Source organism: Callorhinus ursinus, unplaced genomic scaffold (assembly GCF_003265705.2).
Source record: "Callorhinus ursinus isolate GAN/ISIS: 27379988/994484 unplaced genomic scaffold, GSC_fseal_2.0 scaffold15, whole genome shotgun sequence".
NCBI lineage: Eukaryota > Metazoa > Chordata > Mammalia > Carnivora > Otariidae > Callorhinus > Callorhinus ursinus.
In genome coordinates, this window is record NW_027397077.1 from 20,021,974 (window position 1) to 20,035,760 (window position 13,787).

Here is a 13,787-nt window from a genome sequence, read left to right on the forward strand (position 1 = left end):
TAAAATGCTGTTATCACCAGGATTTTTTAAAAGTAAAAACCAGAATTTTCCAAAAATCCCTAGCAATTGGATATATCTACGAAACCGTTCTACCTTCCAGAACCCAGGAAAACCTATGTACGTGTCCTTCCCTGTGGCTTCAAATACTCCTGGACCCAAGATGATGGAGATGTTCCTGTCATCAGTTGCCTCCAAATCTGGGGCTTCATGAAGCTGAGAGAAGACTGTCATTACAACGTCCCAACAACTCAGTAAGTCACTGGAGAAGCTCCAAAGGCCAAGTCATCAAGGATGCAAATGACAGGCGCATGCTCCTGGGTGCCTGATTGTGGAACAAAAGACTTTGAGAAATTATATTACCAGAGTAATTTTGTAATATCGTTGAAGAAAGAAAACACCTGCATTCTTCTAATAAGCCCCCTGGAGGCCTAATTCCTCAGCACTCGTGCGGAAGACCCACTCTGGATGTTACGTGTACACTTAATGAGCCAGTTTTTAAGAATTGTGAAAGCAGTTTCTGCATCACCAAGTAGTTTACCAAACATAAAATCAAATAACGCTCTCATTAAATGCCTTCAAGCCGTCAAATGTGTTTGTGTCTGCTTTGCAACGTGGTGTCAGAATCTGTGAAGCACTGGGGAACATAAGTTCAAAAGCACAGGTCCAAAGATGGGAGATCCTGTTTATTTTTAGCTTATCGACTCAAGCTGGGTGCAGAAGGGATGCTCTGTAAACTCCCTCCCCTGACCTCTTCTGCAGAGGTTTCCTCTAGGAAACATCCAAATGGCATTCTGCGGACTCCCAGACTCCCGCCTTTCACAAGCTCCCCACCATAGCCCAATTTAACACCAAACCTGTCAGCAAGCTGAATGGAGCCCCCTTCAATGTATGCAGATCTGATGGGGAAACTGCAAGTAGCCAGTTTCTCACCTTCCAGGCACCCTAAGCCCTCTGATTTTGTAGGATTTTCACCTTAAAGCCCCCATCCACAAACCCACTAGCCCAGGGTTCTTCAGACATTTTGTTCAGTATAGACAACAGTCCCAATCTCATCCCCAGACCACTGAGAATATGACTGTTTTTCCCAAGGTACTGTTTTTTTTGTTTGTTTTTAATTTTATTTTATTATGTTATGTTAATCACCATACATTACATCATTAGTTTTTGAAGTAGTGATCCATGATTCATTATTTGCATATAACGCCCAGTGCTCCATGCAGTACATGCCGTCTTTAATACCCATCACCGGCTAATCCATCCCTCCACTTCCCTCCCCTCTAGAACCCTCAGTTTGTTTCTGAGTCCATAGTCTCTCATGGTTCGTCCCTCCCTCCGATATCCCCCCCTTCATTTTTCCCTTCCTACTATTTTTTTTTTTTTACATATAATGTATTATTTGTTTCAGAGGTACAGGTCTGTGATTCATCAGTCTTATGGTACAGTTTTATATTTAGACAAGGAGACTCAAAAATGCCAGAGCTAAACATGTTGTCTTGGTTAGAACACTTGTGATCTTGAGCCCCTAAGACCTGGTTTCAAATCTTGACACCACTACTTCTTACCTGTGTGACCTAAGGCATTGTTACCTAACCTCCCTGGGTCTCAGTTTTCTCCTGTTTACAAAGTAGAAGATAAAATACATGCCTCAGAAAATTGTTCTAAGGGAGTCATGGGCTACAGCATGAAAAAAGCCAACCACACAGCAGACCCTCAACAATGTGAGCTCCTTCCAAAGAGCATCTCCCAGACAGGGAGGATTTAGCTACTTAGATGTCCTGCTCAGTGCACTGGTCCCTGCCAAGTGGCAACTTTATTCTGTTCTGCCATTCTTATCTCCTTCCAGTCATGCATAATCACTCACTTGCCTCTTCAAATTAGTAGCACAAAATTAGATGTCTACAGCAGCCAGCCCGAAATGTAAATGAGTGAGGCAGGCCAAGTATAACACAATAGGGAATGGTGGGGACTATGGAAAAGTTGAACACATGTGTCCCTATCAGAAAGTAAGGGAGGAATACAAGCCCAGAATTGCTGGAAATTCTTTACTCCAAAGAAAACCCCAAACCTGATTTCTTACACGAAACATCAAATGTTGGCAACTACTTAAAATTTTAAATCTGGTACCATGGCAACAAAATATAGGTACAGGCCAGATCTTATCTCAGGAGTTTTCAGGGTGGGATCTTGGGGTTCAAATATTGTATCAATATCCTTGTTTTTCATGCCTTAGAAAAGGGAGTTTCTCCTTAATGATCATGTAAGTCCAAGTGTTTGGTGTGGCACACAACCCCAAAACCTGATACTTAATTAAGCAGGCTTGAGTAACATGGATTAAGTATTGCCTTGATGATGAGTGGCTTTCATCTTGGACATGAATTTTCATGGTCCGGTTGGTGGGTACAAGGCACAAAAAAGGTCCCTTTTTATATACTGACCCCGAGGCAAAATTTACATGTTGTCTTCTTGTTACGGTTTGCAAACCGTTTTTAACAAATACCATATGCACACTTCATTTAAGCAAATAGACTGTGAGGGTATAAGGTCCAATTCTAAACTCCACTTCATCTGAAGTATATTTGTCTGCAGGTAAGTGTGTGAGGTGAATCTGCTATTCCATCTGGAATACTCATTCCTTTAGAACCTGAACTCCCACATGGTTGGGGGGCGGCGGGGGGGGCTTGGAGACTCCATCTCTTCTGACTGAAGTTCATAGAACTAGGATCATCACAGCCATTTAACAAACGAAGCGGGCGGGATTTGTTCTCTGTCACCGAATCTCCAATTTCCAGGGCCATAAACCCATACCTTTCTACTCCTTTTTTTTTTTTTTTAAGATTTATTTATTAGAGAGAGAGAGAGAGAAAGAAGGGGGGGGGAAGACTGGGCCGGGGGGGGAGGGATAAAGCAAGAGAACCTTCGAGCAGATTCCCCACTGAGCACAGAGCCCAATGAGGAGCTCGATTTCACAGCCCGTGAGATCATGCTATGAGCTGAAACCAAGAGTCAGATGCTTAACCAACTGAGCCCCAGGCACTCCCGCCTTCCTACTCCTTACCCAATTCTGCTCTCCATCTTTCTTTTGACCACAAACCTACGGGGCTTACGTTACACACCACACACAATGTTCCATGCTTTATCCCATGTAATCCTCCTGACAACTTCATAATAATAATATCATTCCCATTTTTCAGATGAGAAAACCAAGGAAGGCTCAGAAAGGTTAAGTCACGTTTTCAAGGATTCTTAGCTAGTAAAAGGCAGAACCAAAACTACAATACCAGCAAAATGTCTTCAAAGCCTGTCCCTTTAACCACTCAGCCTTAATGTTCCCACATAAGCCCTTATCCACTTCATAGAAGTTTTTATGACACTGCCTCAAAGTATACATTTCTCCCCAGAGATCACCCCCCATGGCTCTCCCATACAGGAGAAATTCTACGCAGGTAGAATCCTTTTGATCTCCAAATGTTCAATGCTCTGGGAATCATTCCCTCTAGGGAATAATGCTCCCTCTGTCCCCAGGGAATTCCCTCTGGGGTTCTCATTAACGGCAGAGTTAAAGGATAACCTTACAGCTTTTTGAACCAAGAGACCACAAAATAACACATTTATGAGATTCCCCCTCAGCCCACCAACCTTAAACAACAGAAGCAGAAGGATGAATGACAACCTTTCAACAGAATGTGAGTACCACTTTCCAGATTAAAGACAAATAAAATGTATTTTGGAAAAAAAAAGATGACTGACATCAGCGCTCTGTGTTTTCTCACTATTCATCGGGTACAAATGGTCACTCAGGGTGATTAAACAAGGATTAATTACAAGGTTGCTATACAAGCTGAGATGTTTCAAAGTTTCAGCCTGAAGAACACATAAATATACGCACATTTTTTCAATGGCAGGGGTGGAATTTGGCACCATCTATTTGGAGGACAATTTGACAAGAGCTCCACGTAGCCCTGTTATAGCATAAGAAAAGCTATCATCATACAGTATATAATCAGGAACGATGGAAAACAACCAAAGTGGCCATGAGCAGACAATTTTCAATTCACTGATCACCCATACACTGGATTCTAAAAGCTAATAAATGTATTAGGTTCGATTTTTTTTGCTCTTTATATAATGGCATGCAAAGATGTCCAAAAAATTTCTAATTCTTAAAGTATGCTACAAAAGACCATATACAATGTATATTTTCTCTAAAATCTTATGAACAAATAATAATTTGAATGGATCTGAGGAAATAATAACCAAGCCATACGCAATAGATCTCGAGATGTCTAGCTGTGGGGTCCGCAGACTTTCAGCACAGGGCCACGTGGTCAACTCTTTCAGTTTCCTGGACCACAAGGGCTGTCTCAGCTACCAGATTCTGCTATTGCAAAAGCCACCAGAGAGGATACTAAAGGAAGGGGCACGGCTGTGTCCCATTAAAACTCTATTTATGGACTTAAAATGTAAATTTTATACAATTTTTATGTGCCACAAAATGTTATTCTTCTTTTGATTTTTTTTCCCCAATCACTTAAAAATAGGAAAACTATTCTTGGCTAGTAGGCTATACAAAATCAGGTAGCAGGCTGATTTTGTCCCACTGGCTGTGGTTTGCTGACCCCTGCTCTCAGAGGTGTAATTAAGGGTTTTCTTCTGTGTGCTGTGTAAGTTTTATATGTGTATGTGTGGGAAGGTGTGTGATTTTAAAGTACTTTATAATAGCCATGCCTTATTTCAAAATCAGAGTTAATAATACGGACATACTGGGATGAACTAACAGCTTCCTTCACAAGAAAAATCCTACGAAGGTGCTGAAGTTTCCATCAAGTATATTATCAAATGCCAGGGACCTAAAGTGAGCCAAACAGCAAGCTTCTGAGCTGCTAAGGATCCTTCCCTACTTTGAAGATTCCAGGCATGCGTCTTGGGTGCACACACACCCCATCTCCTTTCACCCCCACCCTTTTCTTGGCCCTTCAACTGACCGAGACAGTGTTTTTCCTCCCCAAGCAAAATAATCGGTGGGAACCCATTTCTTAGCCAAATTACAATCCACTAAAGAGGGGGAAATCGGAGGGAGAGACAAACCATGAGAGACTATGGACTCTGAGAAACAATCTGAGGGTTCTAGAGGGAAGGGGGGGTGGGGGGATGGGTTAGCCCAGTGATGGGTATTAAGGAGGGCATGTACTGCATGGAGCAACGGGTGTTATACAAAAACAATGAACCATGGATCACTATACACTACATCAAAAACTAATGATGTATGGAGACTAACATAACATAATAAGATAAAAATTAAAAAAAAAAAAATCCACTAAAGGAAACCAGGCCAGCATCTCCCCAGATCATCACCCGAGTCATCAATCAACACAACTGCCAGGGCAACTAAGATGCTTTTCGAGACAGTCTTGGCTGACCCAGTGAGCGCTGCCTCTGGGGTGGCTGAGTGGGGCCAAAGCATCCTGCTTGGAAAGGCCTCCGGTTGTGGCTGTCGGGAGATAAACTGTTCTGCCTAACTAAAACCACCTCACAAAACTACCACTGGTCTGAGTTTTCCACATCAGCTGCTCTTGAAAGTGCAACTCCAGGAGGCTTATTCTAAAAGCCTGTCTTTTAATACTCAAGTCGAATCTACATTTATCAGCAAAGCTGAAACGTTAAAGGGATTACAAGGAGCTTAGAATCCACTGGCGGTGCATTGATCTGGTCTTGCAAGCCTCATCTCCACATGCCCTTTAGAAATGGCTTTGGTCTATCCCCTGGTTCTTTGGTTGTCTTTGATTTCTGCACCAATCTCATCCAGGTTGAAGGGGAGGTTTCCTCTGGTTCTAATTCCAAAAGGTTCTCACACTCCTTTCTTCTAAAACCAAGTAAAGCTACTTGCATATTCCCCTACAGAGTGGTACAGACCAGTGATTGGCAAACATTTTCTGTAAACGGCGAGACAGTAAATGTTTTTGGCTTTGTAGGCCAAATGATCTCTGTTGCAAATACTGAACTCTATCACTATAGCAAGAAAACAGCCATAGAGAGTATGTAAACAAATGCACTTGACTTTGTTCAGATAGCTATTTATGGGCACTGAAATTTGAATTTCATATAATTTTCCTAGGTCGTGAAATATCCCTATTTTTTTCCATTTTTTTAAAGATTTTATTTATTTATTCATGACAGACACACAGAGAGAGAGAGAGAGAGAGAGAGAGAGAGAGAGAGAGAGAAAGCAGAGGGAGAAGCAGGCTCCCAAGGAGCAGGGAGCCTGATACGGGACTCGATCCCAGGACCCTGGGATCATGACCTGAGCCGAAGGCAGACGCTTAACCCTCTGAGCCACCCAGGCGCCCCCAACCATTTTTTTTAAAGATTTTATTTATTTATTTTAGAGAGAAAGAGAGAGAGCAGGGTGAGGAGCAGAAGAAGAGGGACAAGCAGACCCTGCACTGAGCACAGAGCCTGATGCGGGGCTCCATCTCATGACCCTGAGATCATGACCTGAGGGGCAACCAAGAGTCGGACACTCAAACCGACTGAGCCACCCAGGCTCCCCATTTTTTTTCCAACCATTAAAAAAATGTTAAAACCATGTATGTCTTATAAGTCATACAAAACAGGTAAAGGGTCAGATTTGGCCAGCAAGACTTAATTTGCCGACCCCGGGTCCAGACTGTTGCTATTCAAAGTGAGTGCCCTGGACCAGCAGCATCAGCATCACCTGGGAGCTTCTTAGAAACGCAGAATCTTAGGCCGATGCCTCAATCCTGTTCAGTCGGAATCTGCATTTGAATAAGATGCCTTGGGAATTCACATGCCAGCCAAGTTTGAAAAGTCCTGGTCCAGACACAGAATTCTGCAGTCAGACAAGGCTGGAATACCATCCACTGGCTGGCTATAGAATCTAGGCAAATTGTTTGACCCCAAGAGACTCAGTTTCCTTACCTATTAAAACAGGTAAAAATAACTGCGCCATCTCCAAGGACCGCTGTCAGGGCAAGACAAGAAAGAGATAGAACGCTTGCCTGACATTGTCAGAGCTTTCAAAATGGTAGCTACTACTACAGAAGCATACTGTTTTTAAGGTCATTGAGAGAGGAGCGTGCTTATTCAGGGTTTACAAATTCCAATCACTTCCAGTATGGGACAGGTTGCCTAAATATTTGAAGAGGCCCTTCAGTGCAACTGGAATGTCAGAGACAACGGCAAGCCAAGGTCACATCCACCTGAAGAAAAACCACTCATAGGCTGCCAAGGTAGCAAAGGAAGCTCCTTGCTACCACATCGTTGCATTTTCAAAGAGAAGCTGGAAACCTGGATTTTAATGTTATAAAAAGCCCTCTTACTTCACACACTGTGCAGACCAAAGAAAATCCACCTGCGGGCTGGATGTGACCAGAGAGCCCTCTGCCTTACAACAGAGAGATAACAAGAGGCAGTAAGTCACCAGAAAATGAACCGGGGTTTTAGAGCTAAATTCTGGCTCATTCTCCCTAGTCAGGAGACCTGGGACAGATTATTTAACAATTCGGAGCCTCAGTTTCCTCATCAGAGAAATCCCCACATCTACCTTGGAGAGTTTGGTGAGGACGAACTAGAAATGTATATAATAGTGGAGGTACAGCTCGGGACAGGGTAAGCGCCCATCCTTGTCATGGCTGATGTTTTGGCGTTATTATTACTGTTTTTATTCATCAAGCCTTGGCATTTGCAGGGCAAATCTTCCCTGCAAAAATGGCTATTTTTCTCTCCCTGCTCAAACTGGTTGCAAACAAGCAGCTCAATTAACCCCCACTGAGCATGCTGTCTCGTAGTACATGGAGAGCTTAGTTATTAATGATTTTGTTCTGGCCGCAGTCCATGAAGATGCCTTAATATTCCTCTTAATGAAACTTCCCCCTGGTGCCCGGCCACTGCGGGGTTGGCTCTAGGCTGCTTTGAGGTGCTGCTTCTTTGTGGCCAGGTCACCTGCAGGCAACAGTGCTTACTTTTGCTCTCCACCTGCCCTAGATCAGGTGGAGAGCACTGCGCTTGACAACAGTGAGCCCTCCTAGGGTTTTTTTTTTTTCTTTAGAAACCCTACAAATCCGCACATTTGCCACCTACAGGTGTGGGTGATAACAGAAACGGGGAAAGAGTATTGTAACTCAGGGAAATCCCCACGAACTCTAAGAGCCTTCCACGGGACCTTTGGCATTTTTCCTCACACAGAGGAAGCCCCAAAGTACAGAGAACAATCCGGCATCCAAAGGGCTAGGTGTTAGAACTCCCCATTTCTCTCTCTTTAAGGAGCACACCAATCAGCTGGGGATCTTGTTAAAAGCTCAGACTCTGGTTCAGTAAGTCCAGGGCAGGGCCTGTGATTTTGCATTTCTAGCAAGCTCCCAGGAGATGGTGATAACAGCTGGTTCCCGCCCCAGGTTTGAATCAACAGGGTTCCTCCTCCTCCACTTGCTTCATCTAGGTCCCTGCTCAAATGTCACCTCCTCTGAGAGTCCCTTCCTGACCACCTTATCTAAAATGTAATTATTTGTTAAATGAGGGCAGGAATCCTGTCTGGTGTGTTCTTTGCTATATCCCCAGCACTAGCAGAGAGCCAGGCACGAAACAGGCACTCAAATATTTGTTCAGTAGAGAGATCCCACTTTGACAACGGAGGGAAATGAAACTCAGGGAGCCCAAGCCATTTGCTGAAGGTCACACAGCTTGTCAAAGCCAGAGCAAGACAGCGGGGCCAGCTCCGACTGGACTTCAAAGCCTTAGCTCCCTCCACTACACCAGAGGAGGAAGCAAAGTTTGTTTACAACACGTTTCCTCCCCTAGAACGTTCCTGCATCCAGTACCTTAGAGCTGGATGCAGGGCCTCCATTCTGTTCTACTTTGGGGAGGTGCCTGCTGGTGGGCAGTGGATCGGAGAGGACCAGTGTGGAAGCAGAGATGCGAGAGGAGAGGCCACGCGGTAATGTTTAGGGTGCCTTGGTACTCTGGGGTAAGGGAAATTCTCTTTGGGTCAGACCCAAAGGAGCCTTTCAGCCTCTGTCAGGCCAGCCTTTTGCTCCTCTCGGGGCACAACGGTCTCTCCCAGGGGTTCACAGCCTCCCCAGTCAGAGGAGTGGAAAGTGAGCACACTGTGGGCTCCAAACTGCCAAAAAAGAACATTGTGCTGTCCCCCAGGAATAGCTGTCCCTCTTCTCCAAAAGGTCACCAGAAAATACGCCCATGGGGAAAAAGGAGGGAGCAAAAGCAAGGAGCTGTTTCCTTTCCAGCAATGGGCGGAAATACCATAAAAACCCCATTCATGGAGCCCCAGTGAAGCCTTTCTGCTGTCAATGGGGAAACTGCTTCTGCATGAAAACCCGTCTCAGCCTCATGAAAGGGTCTCTCTCCAAAAGAAAGGCTCCCTCATGGGCTGAAAAGACAACACTTGTTTTCCCCGTCACAAAAATCAACTGGATTAAAACGGCTGAAGGTTCTCCAAGAAACTGTGGTCATGAACGTCTACCGTAACCTGGACACCCAGCAGCCTCAAACGGGCTACTGAGGCCTCCTCCCAAGCAGCAGTTGAGAGGAAGCTAAAAATAATTACCAAACGTAGCCACTAGTTACCGTAAGCCTGATCCTGGGCAAACAATGGGTTTTCCATATCTCATTTAACCCCTCCAGTCATGCTGTGAGCTGAGTACCATGATTATTCCCACCTGATGGTTGGGGAAACCAAGAACTAGGGAGACCAAGTGACTCACTGGAGGCCAGAGGTCACACAGAAGAAAGGAGGCGCATCAGGCCACAACCCCACACTGCACACCACCCCACAGACCTCTGGTCAGAAGGTGACCCCAAGGCTCCTGAGGAGGGGAGGAGCTGGGAAAGCACTCTCCTCTTCTTGACTCTGCCTTTCCTACCCCCATGAGAGCACCAGAGAGATGGGAAAGGAAGCCAGCAGTCCTGCCATACTGGATTGGGTTTACAAAGTCACGCTCCTATACCCATTCCATGGATCACCTACTTTCACATTTGGGATGCGCAAGGGGCCAGCTCAGACCACACCTATTTGGGCTACAAAACCGGCAGTGATGGGTGCCTCTTTCTGCCCATTACATATTTATAAGGTCGCCTGGCCTTGCCTCTGACACAGAAGTTATTAAATGCTTGGGAGCCATAAGGGCTGCGCTCAGCGCCTTGAAACAAAGCAAAGAGGCTACCAGACCCGTCAGAGGCAGGAACAAAAGCATTTCATTTCTGAAGGAGCCGGCTGGGAGTTTCCTTGGAACTGGGTGACCAGCACACATTACCATTTGGGAGAAAGTAGAGAAGCACACACAGAGGGGTAAAATAAAATCAAAGCAGGCTTTCCCCCCCCTTGTGCCCAGAAACCGCCCCTTCAAAGGGCCATATGAGTGGTGGGGAAAAGGGAAAGATGCACTCATCAAAGAGAGAACACTTTAGGATGTCGTCTCCGACATTCTCCTGTCACTGGTTCTTCCTTTTCATGAAGTCGCCAAGAAGGATCCGCCTCATCTTACATCATCAAACTGAGAGTCTGCAAGGCTGCACCCCAACTTTTTCCAATCAGAGCCCCAGCAGCCACATGCAACGGGAGGGCACCCCGATGCCGCATCTCCCAAACATAATCATTCCAATCCAGGCTGGGGCTGCCTGGAAGTCAACAGTCACGGCCCATTAATAAGAAACATCTGGCCACCGAAGAGGGTTGATAAAGTGCAGGCGGGCAGTAGTGGATTTGTGGGTGGGACCCAGAGCTACAGGGGCTGAACTGGAAAACACCAGCTAGTCTGGGGTATCCTCCACACGCTGCGCCGCGCTGTGGCCCTTGGAGACACTGCCATGCCCAAGTTGAACTGTTTGGGGCCGAGCAACTTAGATACACAGAGTGTGGGTAGGAGGGACTCAAAACTCTCCCATCAGGGAAACGCAGCCTGAGCCCAGCTCTCCTGCATCCCCCAGTGTCTGGCCACCACTTCCACCTTTCAATATTTGTAGCAGATGTAGCCCCAGTCTTAAAGGAACAGCCTTTGCATTCTTTCCATGTGACTTACAAGTGAGATTTACAAAAGGAGATAAATATAGGCGTGTGTGTGTGTGTGTGTGTGTATAGACATATGTGTCCCCACTCCCCACCCCCTAATTGTTATGCCTTTAGGAATCGGATTTAACGCATCCTACCTCCATTTATGCAAGGCGAACCCAGGGCACTGGTCACCACAGGCGTTACATGGCTGGCCTCTCTCTATCCGCCCCAGTCCAGTCAACTTCAAAACAAAAAGACAACACAACCATGTTTCCACCACGGGGGCTCCCTCCAAAGCCCCACTGGCGTCCCAGGCAGAATGACCTGCCCCTCCCACCCCACCGTATCAAATTTGCCTCCAACGTTCCTCTCCGTCGTGGGGATGCGGGGCGGGGTGCTGCCGGCGCCCCAAGGGTGGTCTCCCTCGTGGGGAAGGGTGTGTGGACCCGGGCTGGCTACCCTCTGGCGTGGGCACCAAGCCACCAAGAAATGGTCATGGCTGGGGCTTTGTCTCCCCCAGACACCTTGGTCACGGGTTTCTAACAAAAGCAAGACCTTTCTGTTCCCCTGGGTCCCTGAGAAGCGACCATCGCTCATTCGCCTTGAGCCATGCCGGTGCTCCCGGGAAGGGGGCAGCACAAGACACCCCAAAACACAGCCCAAAGTCAAGTCCGCGGCTAGAGCTACAAGAGGCTGGACGGTGGAGCTTAGATACTGTGATTCCGACCTGCCTTACGGGAAAAGGCGAGGGAGGGGTCTTTCCCGGGCGCCCCCCACACTGTGACACACAGGGCCACCGCTCTGGGTCTCGCTCTCGCCTAGACTGGGTTTCCGGACTTAACCCTTTCGGCGCCTTCCAGCGCTCCCGCGCGCCCCGGACACGCCCCTGCCCTCGGGGCCGGCTTACCTGGGGCCACAGGTGCGCGGCCGCCGCGCGGAGGGAAGCGGGGCAGGGGCGCTCGCGGAGGCCCGGGGGTTGGGGGGACCCAGAGATCGGCCCTGCTCAGGTGGGGGATACTCACCGAGCGGCTGGAGAGTCTTTTCCGGGAGCTCCGGCTGAACATGGCCGGGCACCTCCTGCACGCAGCGCCGTCGGTCTGTCGGTCCGCACCGCGGCCGGGAGGGCGGGTCGCCTGGGCGGGCACGCTCGGCGGCCCGTGGCCTGGTTGTCTCCGCCTCGCAGCCCCGGGCTCGCTCCGGAGCGCACGCCTCCCCCGCCTCCCTTGCTGGTGCCTCTCGCTCTCCCGCCCGCAGGTCCCTCCCTCTCTCCCGGCATCCCCCCCGCCTCCCCGGGTTCGCCCCGCGGGCCGCGGGCTCTTCCCATCCCTCCCCCGCACCGGCTGCGCCTACTCTCTCCTTTCCCCGGCTTCCCCGCCGGCCGGCCGCCGCCACCTCGCTCCCGCACCTGGGCCCGCCCACAAGGGCTCGTCCCTCACCCCAGGCGAAGTTCGGGCAGGGACCACTTGAAGGCCCCCTGTTGCTTTGGCCTGGGTAGCGGCTGGAGGTGGAGGGATGAGGGGTTAAGTTTTTTTTAAATGAAGGTAGAATTCACATACAGTAAAATTCCCCCCTTGTGGTGCACAATTCTACCAGTTTTGACAAATTCACACAGACCTGTTAACAACCAGCACAATCAAGAACAGTCCCATCGTCCTCCAAAATGGATTGTTTTAAAAAGTTTTGTGACATGGGGCGCCCGGGTGGCTCAGTTGGTTAAGCGACTGCCTTCGGCTCAGGTCATGATCCCAGGCTCCTGAGATGGAGTCCCGCATCGGGCTCCCCGCTCAGCAGGGAGTCTGCTTCTCCCTCCGACCCTACCCCCTCTCATGCTTTCTCTATCTCATTCTCTCTCGCAAATAAATAAATAAAATATTTTTAAAAAAAGTTTTGTGACATGCCTGGAATGCGTTCACTCCTGGTAGATGAGGAGAAGAAGGACGACAGATGCCCCCACCCGCCCAGCGCCTGGAATACAGCACAGTAACTGTTGAACCCTTGCAGGGCAAGCTTTGACGCACCCCCTCCCCCCACCACGCGCCCATGCTTTTCCCACCACTTGGTAGCTGGTGATCTTCCCAAAGCAACTGACTTGGTGATTCTGTCTCCTTATCGAATAAAAAAAAGATATAACAAGAGTCCTAATCTCACAATGTTGTTGAGAGAGCTGAGTGGGCAGCACAGGTTAGAGTTGTTATAGATGTTATAACAGGCACAGACTAAGGGCTCATTAGAGATTAGCTGTCAAAGAAAAAAAAAGTTTGCAAGTCTGAGCAGTATAGGCCCTGGTGTCCACTGCCCATTGATGTTTCCGCTGAAATACCACCTCCCCTGAGAAAACTTCCCTGACCCCCTATTGTAACATCTCACACACAGACACTCCCTCATACCATCCATGGCATACACTGAAATGATCTTGTTTACTTATTTATTTGCCCTCACCCCACCCTTGTTCACTTTAGTGGCTCTAGGGTCTCTAACAGCACCTGCACAATGTGAGGACTCCATAAATGTCAAATGTCTTGTCATTGTCAAAAAGGTATTTCTCTGGGCTTACGCATTGAGGCTGAGAGCTGAAAAGCTGTGTGCTTGGGCTAATAGCAAATTAGTGGCAAGGCCAGTCTATCTATACCCCAAACGCAAAAGAACGGGGACGTGACCCAGCTTAGATACTTGCTGTCTATCAGTGTTTGCTGATGATCATCAATGCCTAGAGAGTAAGGTTTGATTTGAGTTCCAGGCCAGAACAAGGGTGAGGAAAGTGCAGAGT

The 13,787-nt window shown here is 47.7% G+C and overlaps 1 protein-coding gene across 3 annotated transcripts in view; it reads right to left on the reverse strand.

Annotated features, from left to right (window-relative positions):
* Positions 1 to 12,146, reverse strand: part of PRICKLE2 (prickle planar cell polarity protein 2) — a 314,675-nt gene extending 302,529 nt beyond the window's left edge. The window contains exons 1-2 of one of the 3 annotated variants that reach the window (XM_073901500.1): positions 12,043 to 12,146; positions 11,176 to 11,261 (exon numbers count right to left, since the gene is read on the reverse strand). In XM_073901500.1, coding sequence (XP_073757601.1) covers positions 11,176 to 11,261; positions 12,043 to 12,084 — 128 coding nt within the window. In that variant the 5' untranslated portion in view covers positions 12,085 to 12,146. Of the gene's footprint in view, positions 1 to 11,175; positions 11,262 to 11,575; positions 11,620 to 12,042 lie in introns of those variants that run through there. The other 2 variants (XM_073901501.1, XM_073901504.1) reach the window with 2 other exon arrangements.
* Positions 12,147 to 13,787: the final 1,641 nt, after the last annotated feature.